General features: G+C 34.9%; 1 protein-coding gene across 1 annotated transcript in view; it reads right to left on the minus strand.

The window, feature by feature from the left end:
- The window catches only part of VPS13A (vacuolar protein sorting 13 homolog A), a 99,690-nt gene that overhangs the window by 68,725 nt on the left and 17,364 nt on the right, over positions 1 to 13,601 (minus strand). Inside the window, exons 20-23 of the mRNA XM_031056872.1 lie at positions 11,587 to 11,723; positions 7,681 to 7,813; positions 6,754 to 6,871; positions 2,868 to 3,006 (exon numbers count right to left, since the gene is read on the minus strand). Of these exons, the coding sequence (XP_030912732.1) occupies positions 2,868 to 3,006; positions 6,754 to 6,871; positions 7,681 to 7,813; positions 11,587 to 11,723 (527 nt within the window). The remainder of the gene's footprint in view (positions 1 to 2,867; positions 3,007 to 6,753; positions 6,872 to 7,680; positions 7,814 to 11,586; positions 11,724 to 13,601) is intronic.

Genomic DNA, 13,601 nt, shown 5'->3' on the forward strand with positions numbered 1-13,601 from the left:
ACCACATCTTCTCCTCTCCCTTGTTACTGCACTTTTCAAAGCTCAGGCTCAGACAATTATTCACACCACCACAGTATCAAATCGATACATTATGGTAACAAGAAACACTCATCTTGAATATTGTTTCCAAGGCTACATTTTTCATCTCACGCTCAACATTATCACATCTCAGTCTCCAGCCTACATAATCTGACTTTATTGAATATATTCACGTCTACAAGTGTGGGAATCCACAAAATCAGAGGGTTTGGGGAAAGCTGCAAAAGGCAGGCCTCAGAGACAGCAGAACTGTGATTAGAGCTAAGCAGTAGCCATGAGATAGGTCAGCAGAAAAAATATTTAAAAAGTAGAAAAGCAAGGACAAATAGAACAATGGTCTGCGTATTAACTAACACTTGTCTAGAATAACTCCCTAAGCTGCAGAAAAGTTTATCTAGCAAGATATTAGGAAGTTTTAAGCTTAATAATGGAGCTCTGTGCATTGTGTTTTAAGGCTTAGAAGCAGGTACTGTATTCGAAATAAGCAGGCATTGTTTTAACCAAAGGTATGTGTGCTTACAGTGGTTGGACAGAACTACTGTCAATGTGCTTTTGCTTTGTGTGATTGCTCAAAAAACTTATAAAGTAAGTTGTAACATTAAATTCTTGGTCTGCTGCCTGGGATGCGAGCTGATGGCATCTTCCCATTGTCATAACCATGTAATGAGACTGATGCTGAAAAATAAAACAGCTCAAGGCACGTTCCACAGCAGTCCCGTCCCGTTTCTGATTTGTACATAAACCCCCGGCTGGCGATATACAAGTAATAAATAGACAAAGTATTTAAGAAATATGTGAAAATGTCTCATCTGTAACACTTCCACATTCTGTGAAAACATGGAGAAAGAAATGAAATTTGACTTCATAGTACAAATCATGAAAAATGAACTTATACACTGAAGTGTCTTCTTGGACTAAAATGTTGAGTGCAAAAATGTAGAAGGATCTGTTCCAAAATGTCTTCTGTTTTCACAGCTCAAGAACACTTCCACCACTAACTCAGAATGTAAAGCAGAAAATAGCACTCTGACAAAGGATTTCACATTCTTTTCAGTTCAGAAATGATGCAATGTTAACAAAGTCCAGAAGAATTACAGCTGTAAGGATGAAAGCATGGTAGTACACCTGCCACCATCAAAGCACAAAATCCACTCAAATTAACTGAATGTAATACCAGCAATTAAAGTCTGTCATGTTCTGAAGTAATCAGAAGCTTGAGCGGACAGGCTTAAGCCTAAGTTTTGATCTGGATTCACATATAACACAAATATATTTATACTTGGTCCACAGTCTTTCCTCACCTCATCTACTGTATATCACAACTAATGTACAGGCAATACTAATTATTTCAAGGTCACTTAAAATATTTCAGACTTAACAGTTGAATTCTATAATTAAATTCAAGTATAGTCAGTGCTATAAAGCAGAGGACAATGCGCATCTTATACATGCAAATTCTATTATTGTAAAAGTAAAGTCCCAATACCTACCCTCAAAAAAAGTTAGTCTGTGATTAAGTGCACAAAAAACAGAGACTAAGGTGGCTTTGGCTGGGTATACTATTAGTATACTATTAAGTCAGAATTAGCTAAAATTTTAATGGCACCACTAAAGAGATGGTAAGAACCACTTGAAGAAAAATACTCTTCACTGTATATATACTTTCAATAGGTATGCATGTCAAATTGTTACATTTACTGTTAATAAATACTATGCTAATATAACCCACAGAAAATACTAAACTGCAGCAACAGCTTTCCAGAACAGTGCAGAATAATCTGTACAAAGATGGAAAGATAATTATCAAATAATCTAAAAAAAACCCAAATACAAAGATGACCACTATTTCTGTCGAATCAAGTTCACTAGTTACTAAATAACATATTGTTAGAAGTATTTACAAATGACTGAAAAATGGAGAGGCAAATTTTGTCTTGGACTTTAAAAGAGTGCACATACATTCTAATAATAAGACTGCTTTACACAGATATTAAACATAGCCAGATCACATAAACTAGTCATGTCAAAAATTAGTAACTGTGAATTAATTTCCTAATTTTGTTAAGAACAGCTCAAAAGGTGAAATATATTTTTCAGGAAAAATAAGAGGGGGACAAACTTCTGTTCTGAAGAATTTATAAAACAGTGACCCTAACCATTTTCACCAAGGAAAGGGGATGGTGAAAGAGCAAGAACCACTCTCCAAACTCCTAACTGATACAAGTGCAAGGGAAAACTTTCACTCCTGAGCTATATTGTGTAAATATATTGAAATGGGAAAAGCACTGAGGTCAGCTGAAAAAGACTGCTACTTTTGCCAGTCAGGCATTGTTTGTAAAACAGATAGTGAGTATTTTTTGTTTGGCTTTTGAAACTCTCATATAACATGACATAATACTTGAACTTCAAAAATTCCAGCATTTAATGTTTTCTACACTAAACAAAACAGCTGAATGCAAATTCTGTAGCATTACGATAGATCTGTAAATTTCAAGGTACAATTAAACTAATCCTCAACAAAACTGAGTATGCTTATTAGTCAAGTTATTATGAACTACTAATTAATTCCCATAGTAGTAAAACTCTGAGGGCTTCTATTTTAAATCCAAACATTTGACAACTATTTCATAATTATTGGCCAAAGTTCACAATAAACTATCTAAACAGCAAGAAAATTTTCTACAGCTTTAGAGAAAAAGTTAAAATTTTCAAGATGCATGAAGTCAACACCTGCTCATCACTTTTTTGTGAACCTTTCAAAACTGGAATGCTAATATCAAGAAGATATTTTTCTGATAGCTTTTAATGAAATCTCTTAAAAATCTTACCTCAGTCATTTTTGGAGGCGAACTGGTAGCAGGTGCACTTTCTGGCTTAGGAATGCTATCAATTAGCTCCAAGATACTTGTCACCTTCTGGTCTGATATTTGGATAGAAAGTAAAGGCAACTGTCCTGACAGTTTGAACCTGTTTTTTAAAGAACCAACATTAGAAGTTCCACAGTTAATAAATCTTAAAATTATTTCAATCAAACTTCACATAATTTTTCTTCTGAAAAACATGAAAGTCTTCTGGGTCTGAAAATCCTTCATCTAACCATTGTATGTATTGTGCATGTATAAGTATACATACATGCATATATATATATATATATATATATATATATTTATATGCAACTCTTCTATTGCACACAGAAAAGTTACTTGATCACCAACTATCCACTTGGAAGTGTAGTTTATATTCCATTTGCTACAAAGTCTTGTGGATCAGGACTACAAATAGTACTAATAACCACTTCCAGTTTGGTTACATAAGGCATAGTTTCCTTACAATCAGAAATTGCCCCCTCATGTTCATGCATTTAATTTAATTACTTACAATAAATCACATAACTGAGCTTTTACACAGTCTTTTATAGAAGAAAAGGCAAAGGTGTTTTTTGCATGTGAATGTTTATGGCTCAAAAGATCAAAAAAAGAATACAAAATACTTCCTAGAACTCATGTATAGTTAAGCGAACTACAGCAGTAGCCTAGATATTTAACAAAAGAATAAACACATAGCCATACAGGGTATAAAAGAATAAAATAACCATCTTTAAAAATGAAAACAATTTAAGTGTAATAGAATACGATTTGGCCAAAAAAGAAGTAGAATCACTTCAAACATGCACAATGAGTTTTTAAAGATTTAAAACAGTACTTTGTTTTTCATACAAGTGAGTCCAACAGAAGTAAGCAGAAAATTTGCTCGAAGAACATATTGTGTTTTTATTCCAACTTCTAGTTAGAACAGATAAAGAGGTCTGTTCAACAGGTAACAGGGAGCACTAGATGCATACTGTGTAAGGAACAAGACAAGCTACTTCTTTCCACTTTTGATGTGCTTAACTCACACTTGAGTCTTCAAAGTGACATAAAATTTAAGAACATGTGAGAATAAAAAGCTCAATGTTTTCAACCCATCTCAGCTAACTTTGATATTATGAGAATATCTGAAGAAACAGTTTTGATCTGGATTCACATATAACACAAAGTATATTTATACTTGCTCCACAGTCTTTCCTCACCTCATCAAGTTTCTGACACTTACGGAAGCACACAATTGTACATGTTAAACTGTGACAGAAAACAGTCATTTTCTTCAGTTTATTAATTTCTACACATCCTTAACTTACAGGATTAACTACTCAACTACTATTCTAATTCTTAATTCCACTTCTATCAGAGAGAGATTTAGACTCTTCCTTTTTTTTTTCTTTTTCCTTTTTCTTTATTTTATTATTATGGAGAGGGTTAAGGTAGCTGTGTAACTACCAGGTTTGAAGGACCTCTCTCTCTACTGTGCTCCTCAGCTGTTGGAGGAGCAATAGCAATTAAATATACAATAGCAATTCTCACTTTCATTGCACTTAAACCTCTCAACAAAAATTTATGTACATGGTCAGGACATTTTTCATAAGTGTCTGTACAGCAGACAGCCCATACAGTTAGAAGGAAGGCGCTCAGCAGATACAAAGCAGACAACTGCAAATAATCTGGGCTCTCTACCCTGCTCTTTGAACAAAAGCTTTTAAGGTTTGGAAACGTCCGTATAGAGAATCAATTACACCCCATTGTAGAGACTGAGGCACAGAGACGCTAAGTGCTTCAATTGATGAGGAAATCTGTGCAGAAACTTCCTTCAAGCTTAGTCTGGTTGTGTTTAGAAAGAAAGAAATGTTAAAAGAATGCCACCATCAAAGCTGCAAATCGGTACATTCCTTCACACTGGAATTTTTATTGTGTTTATAATGAATGCTATTATATAGGATGCTCTTAATATTGCTATCCTAATACTTTCTTCATACACCTTCAAAAACCATATGACAGACTCTCAGACACCTCTTCCAGAAAATGGAGGAACCATACAACAGGATAAAACAAATATCAAAAAAATACAAAACCTTACACAGGCTGTAAAACTACAGAATTAGCGCCAGAATCACATTAGTGCTTCCAAATTTCAAGTAACAGAAACCGTACAGAGCGTCCTATTACCAGAAATGAAGGAAATGCAGATATTCATACCCAACCAGAATGAGAGTCTATTTTAATGATTAGGAAGTATAAGTAGATGATAACAGAGATGAACAGTGAAAGTCCTTTGATACAGCAGTCATTACCAAAATTACCTAAATTAGTATTCTCCTCAAGGTAGTAATATAGAAATGTGCCTTTCTAAACAAAGTCAGGACAATGCCTAGTAAATTCATTACTGTTTTGAGCAACAAAATTGCATGGAATTCAAATGAGTTCAGTGGTCACTGAAAGACATAAAATCAAAGAATCAAAAATAGAGACACCCAATCATCTGCTTTTCAGATGACTAAATGTAAAGCAGGGGCCTTCCAAACTAAGAAATAATTTGTAAACATCTCATTACTACATTAAACAACAGTTCTGATGGTAGGTTTTGCTGTAAAAGTAACATCTTTCCACTCATTTTTCTCAACAGAACTATGCTGTTCTATGCAGGCAGTTCCAAATATTAATTTAAAAACTCTGGAAAAATATAATATTTGGTTTACATGACGGTATGCTTATAAAAACTGAAATATAAAGGAACAGATACATGTACATTAAAAATACATATATATATATGTATGTAACTGATATGAGCATAATATTCAACTAAACTATATATTTAACCCTATTCAACTATACTAAAATTTACAGTTTAGGGGATTCTTGCTGACACAAAAGCTACAGTTAACTTTTATCATTTGTGCCCAATGTGATATGGAGAAAAATTACGCAGGAATTTTCCAGAATCAGTTTGACACATGAACTGCCAAAGCACATAAGGTAGCCAAGACAGTGAGACAGGTAGTATTGCAATACTGCAACATGTGTACATATTAAGAGAAGTACCCCTTAATCCAGGTTATACCAGTGTAATTTTTGAGAGATGTGAATTACAAACCTACATTAAAATTATGTCATTCTGTTATATGACCATAGGAATGAAATCTCACTTTCTAACATAAAAAGATTCTTGTGAATTGCATTACCCTTATTTGACCTTCTTCAACAGAGAAAAAGTAAGGAGGGAAAACATTAAGATGTTTGTAAGCATCAAAATTCAGAATCTGGCTTCCCAGGTTTCCAGAAGGTGGCAGCATCATATCATGCAATCACTGATCGTTATTAACAGTACTAATTATTTTCTTCTGGTTGGTACAATTTGTATAACTAACAAGATTTTGCTAAACAACCCTAAGTGCAAATTCAAGGCATTAAGAGCTGTTTCCATAGCAGGTAAGCTAACTAGAACAATAAGCCAAGTCAAAAGAGAGGGAGTATGAGAGCACATTACTTCTCAAAATATTTTTGGTATTTATAAAACTGATTTTAAATTCAGATTTTTAGCTCCTTGGTATTTTCAATGAGAACTGAAATGTAGCTGTTGGGAAGACTGAATTAGAAGAGGCAGTAATATCTTTAATAAAAATCTATAAATATGTTAAGCATACTACTGCAACATTCTATCACCTTTTTGGTATCTGAAAACTTATTTTATTTTCTATTTTTCTAGATAAATGGATTTTACTTTCAATATTTAAATATAGCCAGTGCAAAAGTGCATAGGTACAACCACATCCTTATTTTTTCTTCTTTTTCCCCTCAAAAAAGTAATTTACCATAAAATTTCAAAATTGGGAAAAATACATACCTGGGCATTCTTGCATCTGTAACAACCATAGCCCTGCTAAACTCCAGGTTTACATCCAAGGGCTGCAAGATACACTGAGATGAGTTTTTCAGCTTCCGAGCTTCTCTCCAGTTCTCATCTAGAAGAGCAGAGAAAACCTACTTTAAATACTGAAAGAGATTCCTTCTCAGTACACATCACAGAATTCAAGTATGTGATATTAGTACATATTCCTAAAAATTCAGGTCACGATCTCTTTTATAGTTCTATCAACAGATGTATTTATACATCTGAACTTTAGACATACAAGACTAATAATTTCTCCTATTCTCATCTTCGCAGCTACAGCATCCATGGGGTAGACTTCCAAGAACCCAATTCTTAACATGTGTGGTACTGGGAGTTCAGGCTCTGTATTCTCCCTTGGAGAGTTAAATCATTAAACTGAATTAAACCCAAAAGATTAAGAATTAAATGATTAAGACATCTCTGATTATGATTGACTCTATGTTGCTAGCTCCCAAAATACTAAAGTTTCCTTTGATACCTTATTGAAGTAGTTCAATTCTCATCCTTTCCTTACCCTCAAAAAAATGATCAAACCTACAACTACTTGTGGATTCTGCTTTAAATCTGGAGAAAAGCAAAGGCACAGAAGGAAAATACCATAAACAAAGTAATTACAGTCTTACACTGTCTATGCAACAAATCAAATGAGATGTATTCAACAAAAGGAATTTTATTATGAATTTGCTAAAATTGGAACTGAAGTCCTAAAGGTATGTTTTGGAAATTCATCGTATGTTGATAGTACTGAATTTAGAACACTTACATTTGGAGAAGTACATTCCAAAAGGTTCTCCACTGCTTCAGCTACAAATACGAGGCACAACCACCATCACATTGTATTCAGTCATATAAAGAAAGATTACTTTCAGGAATACTTACCATGTTTGCTGTACAGTAACTGCATGCTACTGAGCTGGACATCAAAACTGTCATAAGCTCTGGACATTATATCTTCAATAGAGGTTTGTCCTACTTTAATTTTTGATAAATCAGAACGACTTTTGCTTGTCATCTTAAAATATGTAAAAAAAAAGTATAAATCAATTTCAGAAATATTCAAGGCACTAATTCTACAAATACTTGTTCCTACCATAACAAATGATTCAGTCCTCACTATAGGTCACAGAGTCTTACAACTATCACAGCACAGCAAATATCTAAAATTTCTAGACTGCACCAAAAAAAAAACCCAGAGTATTAACACCATTTCTTCCTCAAAGAAAGGAACTAAAAGCAAATTAAAATATATTATATACTATGTACAGAATAATGTTCTTCAATAAATGACTTATACTCCAAAGTATAAAATCTCAAACCCTTTTTAATCAGTAGAATAATCATTCAGAATTTTTATATATAAAATATTACTGCATTAAGCAACTCAGACACGTGAAAGGTATTTCTGAACTCTGTTGAATTCAGTTGTGACACATTAGCGAGGAAAAGATGATTTGGACTGTTCATCATCAATGTCTTTCCTTTAGTATCAGTCAATATTCCTTTGATTCAGCTTTGGGACACCCATACTTCTTTGGTATTTCACATTTTTATGTACTGTCCCTGATGTTCATCTCTGATGAAATGTGTCTGTCCTCATCCTTACATGTCTAATAATTTTGGATTCATATTTGGTTTTGTCAAACGCGGGCAATATTGAAAGGAACTAAAAGAGGTTTAAAAACTAGCATCTAAGACACAGCATTTATTTTTCAGTACTGCTGGACTCTAAGCCCATTGTAACTTTTATGTTAAAAATAACTTGGAGATGCAAATTCAGAATGACTAAATTAATAACCTTATTTATCTACTGAGACACAGTTTTAATTTTACATGCCATTTTTCCTCCTGGGGCTTGATCTTTTCCAGCATGCAACTGAGGGAAAAAGATTGTTTGTTTTGTGTTAAACATTCTCATTCAACAAACGACCCACCTCTCACTTAAGCATATCTCACTCGAAGTGAATACAGAACTACTAATCATATCCTGAGAGGCAACTAGATTTCCTCTTATGGTATTTCTGAATTCTATTAAATCAGAGGAACCAATCTAGGAATCACATTCACTACAAAAATTACTCATCCACTTCAGGAAAAAAATGCCACACACACTGAAGTCTGAATTTGAAATGTGTTCTTCTATGTAACACTTCCAAGAGTAATCTTGTATGGGGTGGAAAAGGAAGTGGGCTATTAGATCTAAGATTAGATCTAGGAGGCTGTCTCAAGCACACAAACAACTACAAAGTACGAACCCTACAAACTGCCTACAAATGACTAATACTCAGAAGAGCTGGTGAAATTATCTGTCACTGAAATAACTTGGATTACAACCAGATCACATAACTTTTAGTATCCACAGAGCAAGCTTCTTCACTAATTCTACTTTCTGAAGCAATCCAACACATTCTTTTTAAACACGACCTATTGCACAGACCTGCAGTTGGACTGGAGCAGCCCATTACCAAATTGTGGTACCAGCACGACTGATGCACCTAATCAGAGCTCTGGTGGGAACATGCTGCCACCCAGGTGCCAGGCTGCAGGATGTGCCTGACTCTTATGCCAACACCAGACAGCAGCAGTGAGTGCACCTGTGGGAGGTGTGCCTAAGCAGAGAATCCCTCTGCCTAGTGACATAGCTCATGGAGAAGAGCAGCAGGTCAAGCTGACTGACAGCCATGTGAATGAGAGCCATGGAGCACCCAGGTGGCCAAAAGCAACAGTGTGGCCAGCAGAACAACGGGATTGTTCCCCTGTACTTGGCACTGGCGAGGCTGCAGCTTGAATACTATACTTTATTTGGGGTTCCTCACAGCAACAAAGACATTGGGGTGCTGCAATATGTCCTGAGAAGGGCAACAGAGCTAGGGAGGGATCTGGAGCACAAGTCCTGTAGCCAAGGGAGCTGGGGTTCTTTAGTGTGGAGAAAAGGAGCAGAGTGAGGTCCTTACCTTAAAATTACCCAAAAGGAGTCTGAGGATGTAGGTCAGGAGTTAGCCTCTTACCCCAAGAAACAAGCAACTGAACATGCAGAAACAGCGTCAAGTTGTACCAGGGATGGTTTAGAATGGAAATTAGGAGACATTTCTTCATTGCAAGGGTTACCATGCACTGGAACAGGTTGCCCAGAGACATGGTTGAGTCACTGAATCCAGAGCAATTTAGAAGCCATATAGACACATGGCACATAGGGACATAATTTAGTGGTGGACTTGGTAGTACTGAGTTAATGGCTAGACTCAAGGATCCTAAAGTCTTTCCCAATCTAAATGATTCAGTAGTTCTGTGATCAGTATAGGCTGCTGACAATGGGACTGTGAGTTGCTCTATGGAGAAGGGCCTGGGAGTGCTGATGGATGAAAAACTGGACGATACCTGGCAATGTGCACTCAGAAAGCCAAACATATCCTGGGCTGCATCCAAAGCAGTGTGGCCAGCAGGGCAAGGGAGAGGATTCTGCCCTCTACTCTGCTCCTCACCTGGAGTACTGCAATCTGTGGGACCAGGTCCACAGAAGACCCAGAAAAGTGATCAGAGGGACAGAACACATCTCCTCGAAGAAAAAGGCAGAGAGAGTTGGTGCTGTTCAGCCTGAAGAAGAGAAGGCTCTGGGGAGACTTTTCAGCAGCCTCTCAGTATTTAAAGTGGGCCAAAAAGAAAGATGGTAACAGACTTTACCAGCAGTTGGTCTGACTAGTCAAGGGGTAACACCTTAAAACTAAGAGTGGATATAGACTAAATATAAGGAATTTTCTTAAAATGAAAGTGGTATGACACTAGCACGAGTTGTCCAGAGAGGAGGCATACACCCATCCCAGGGAACATTCAAGGTCAGGATGGACAGGTGGCTGAGGAACCTGATCGAGTTAAAAATGTCTCCACTCATTGCAGTGAGGTTAAACTCAATGACCTTTAAAGGTCTCTTCCAAGCCAAACCACTCTATAATTCAAGCTGAAATCACATGTTCAGAAATTAATTATGTGGAAATTACATAGAAAACTTATTCTCATTAGCAGATCTTAAGATTTGAAACAAATTTTTGCTAAAAAGCAGACAGCAATCTAAATAGATACTAAGTGGCAGAATCAATTTTACCCAGAATACGAGTAAATAAAAAGTAAATTGCCTGTATGCATTTAAGATCATTTATCCTGAAGTACACAAGTTCATCAGTGAGTAAGAAATAACGAAGTGTCTTCTATTTTATTTCAAAGTCTACTTCTTTTTTATAGTAATAAATTATAGTTTTACATACCTCATGCAAGAGAAAAGTCAAAAAGATAAATCATTATCTCAAACATACCCCCAGTCTCATCCAAATTATCTTAAAACTTGCCAGTATGTTTACTTTTCTCATTTTAAAGTAAATTCAGTGATTAAAGGGTAAGTAATAATAATATGAAAAATAAGAATACATTTAATCATGTAACAAAGAAGTTCACTATTATATATTGTAAGGCAATGCAAAAAATTACTAGACATTTTCCACGTAACAGTCCAAAGTATCAACAGTAGTTTCATGCTAGGGAAGGAGTATTTTCTAGCAATTCTTTTGCACTGAACAAATCCACTGAGAAGAGTTCAGTAACTTTTGCCTTGACTAGAAAGCACTTTAAAATAAACACCTAATAAATAAACTGCAAGAGGTACTCTTACTCTTGTAAGAGTAAGAGTAAGTACTATGGTACTCTTCACTACCATAAAACTCAAACTAAGAAACTGTAAATCAGGTAAAAAGCTGAATTATTATTTTTGGTAAATTACTCCATTACGTAAATACATACTTTAAAGCTACCAAGATCCAGAAGCAGTAAATTTGATGTATGGCCATAAAATCCTTTTTGTGGAACAATGATGTATGAAGCCATGAGGTTTATTTTGAGGTCAAGAACTTTCTGGGTTTCAATAATATACAACAATCCTGAAAAAATAGTACAATTATTAAATACAAACAAACAAAAGAAATTCATACAGAACCTGTAGGATTAAAAGAAAGTGACAAAAAGAAAATCAGGTCTAATTTTAAACAAACTCTATATGCTAAATAACTATGGTACATATGTTCCTCATATTTCTTCTTTCATTCATAATAGACAGTCCTTAAAGAAGCATCAAGTAGATGAAACGACGATAGCAAACAGTGCTAATTGACAAGTATAGACAACAATGTGACATATGCAAACTCAAAAATACTTCCCACTGAGCAGAGATGAAATTAAAAGAACTGGAATGTGAACTGCAACTTTGAAATTACTGAATTAACTTACTATGTTCCATAGATTCAGAAATTTAATTGCTCTAGAATTTCTTATTTGGAGTATCCAACTACACTAGTCAAACTGTTAGTGTTTTTTGATACTGAGATACACCAGTTTACACTAACTGCTGACAAACATCTCCACCTTGAGACACCAAAGATATGCAAATATATGATCTTACAAAAATTAAGTTTAAAAATCATGCAATTAGTTGGGAAAATCAGACATTCATAAGATTTGAGATCAAATTCTGCTTTTTTGCTCAGCTGAAGAGTGAATGGTATTGCTCCAAGTTAGATCTGGAAACTGCCTTATGATGCAGCCATAACTCCTTAAATGTTTACCGTTTACAACAAGCTGATGATCACAGAAGTAGAGACAATGAATTATGAAGATAACAACATGACAGTAAACACATCCACTGGTAAGAAAACAATTAAATCTGCTACATTATCAAGGGTTGCCCTGTCAGAGGAGAGCTAGGCTAGTCAGTAAAGAACTGGATGACAACTACATTTCAGGATTTGCAAGACAAAACAACTTGGAGTAACAAGAAGAGTAGGATTTTATCAGTTTGCACTGGCTAGTTGAATTTGAGTGATGTAGAAAGGTCAAGTAAGTATTTTCTAGCTTCTTTTATTTGGCAAGAAAATGTAGTAGAATCCATAAACTGAGCTCTGGTAAAACAAGCTTTTTTAATGTTTTTTAATGCTGAAAATCATAACTACTCCAGTATAGCAAGTTCCTTCGATTTTGCAGTTCACAGCTCCCCTATATTTTCCAGTTACCTTCTATTGCTTCAAAGAAAAGTGCTAAGAACTCATTCTTGAGGAATGCAGGTCTGAACATATTAATAATACTTCTATGTTTCCATTTTTCTTATTCTGCCTCTGAGCTTTGCATAGTCCCCTGCATCAGAATATTCTGCAGATCAAATCTTTTCCCCCTGGCCATTCTCTGAAACTCAGACAAGATTTTACAAGCAATGTATTGCATATTTTGAGACATTATCATCAAATTTTTCATTGGTGACTGGAAGAAGGTTTTAGGTTACTCTGGACAACATGGCATTCTTGTGAGGGTATAAACAGTATCGGATATACCTCTCTACAGTAATTATATGCTCAACTGTAATAAACACAGAGGACGATTTCGTATTTCCATAAAATATCAATTATGATCAACACCACTATTTTTGGTGCTAATGAGCAGAGAACCAAGTATATCATATATAAAGCAAATTTAAAATCTCATCTCAGAAATCAACAATGAACTGTTGTATCAATATAGTCAATATTGCTCAAGAATTTCTGAAAGAAAAGACAAGCAAGCTGATCCACATAATTCTGGTTAATCTGATATTTTAATAATTAAACAGTTCACTCAAAGAAGAAGTAAAGAATAAAAATACCATTGATGCTTGATTTCCCTCCCAATACTAGCCTGATAGAAGCAATCAAATAAACTTTTTGCTTGAGTTTTCTTAAAATCTTTATCACTTCAATATTCAGATTTTTTTATATTTACAATTTAATTATTAA

The sequence above is a fragment of the Geospiza fortis genome, unplaced genomic scaffold, assembly GCF_000277835.1.
Source record: "Geospiza fortis unplaced genomic scaffold, GeoFor_1.0 scaffold12, whole genome shotgun sequence".
NCBI lineage: Eukaryota > Metazoa > Chordata > Aves > Passeriformes > Thraupidae > Geospiza > Geospiza fortis.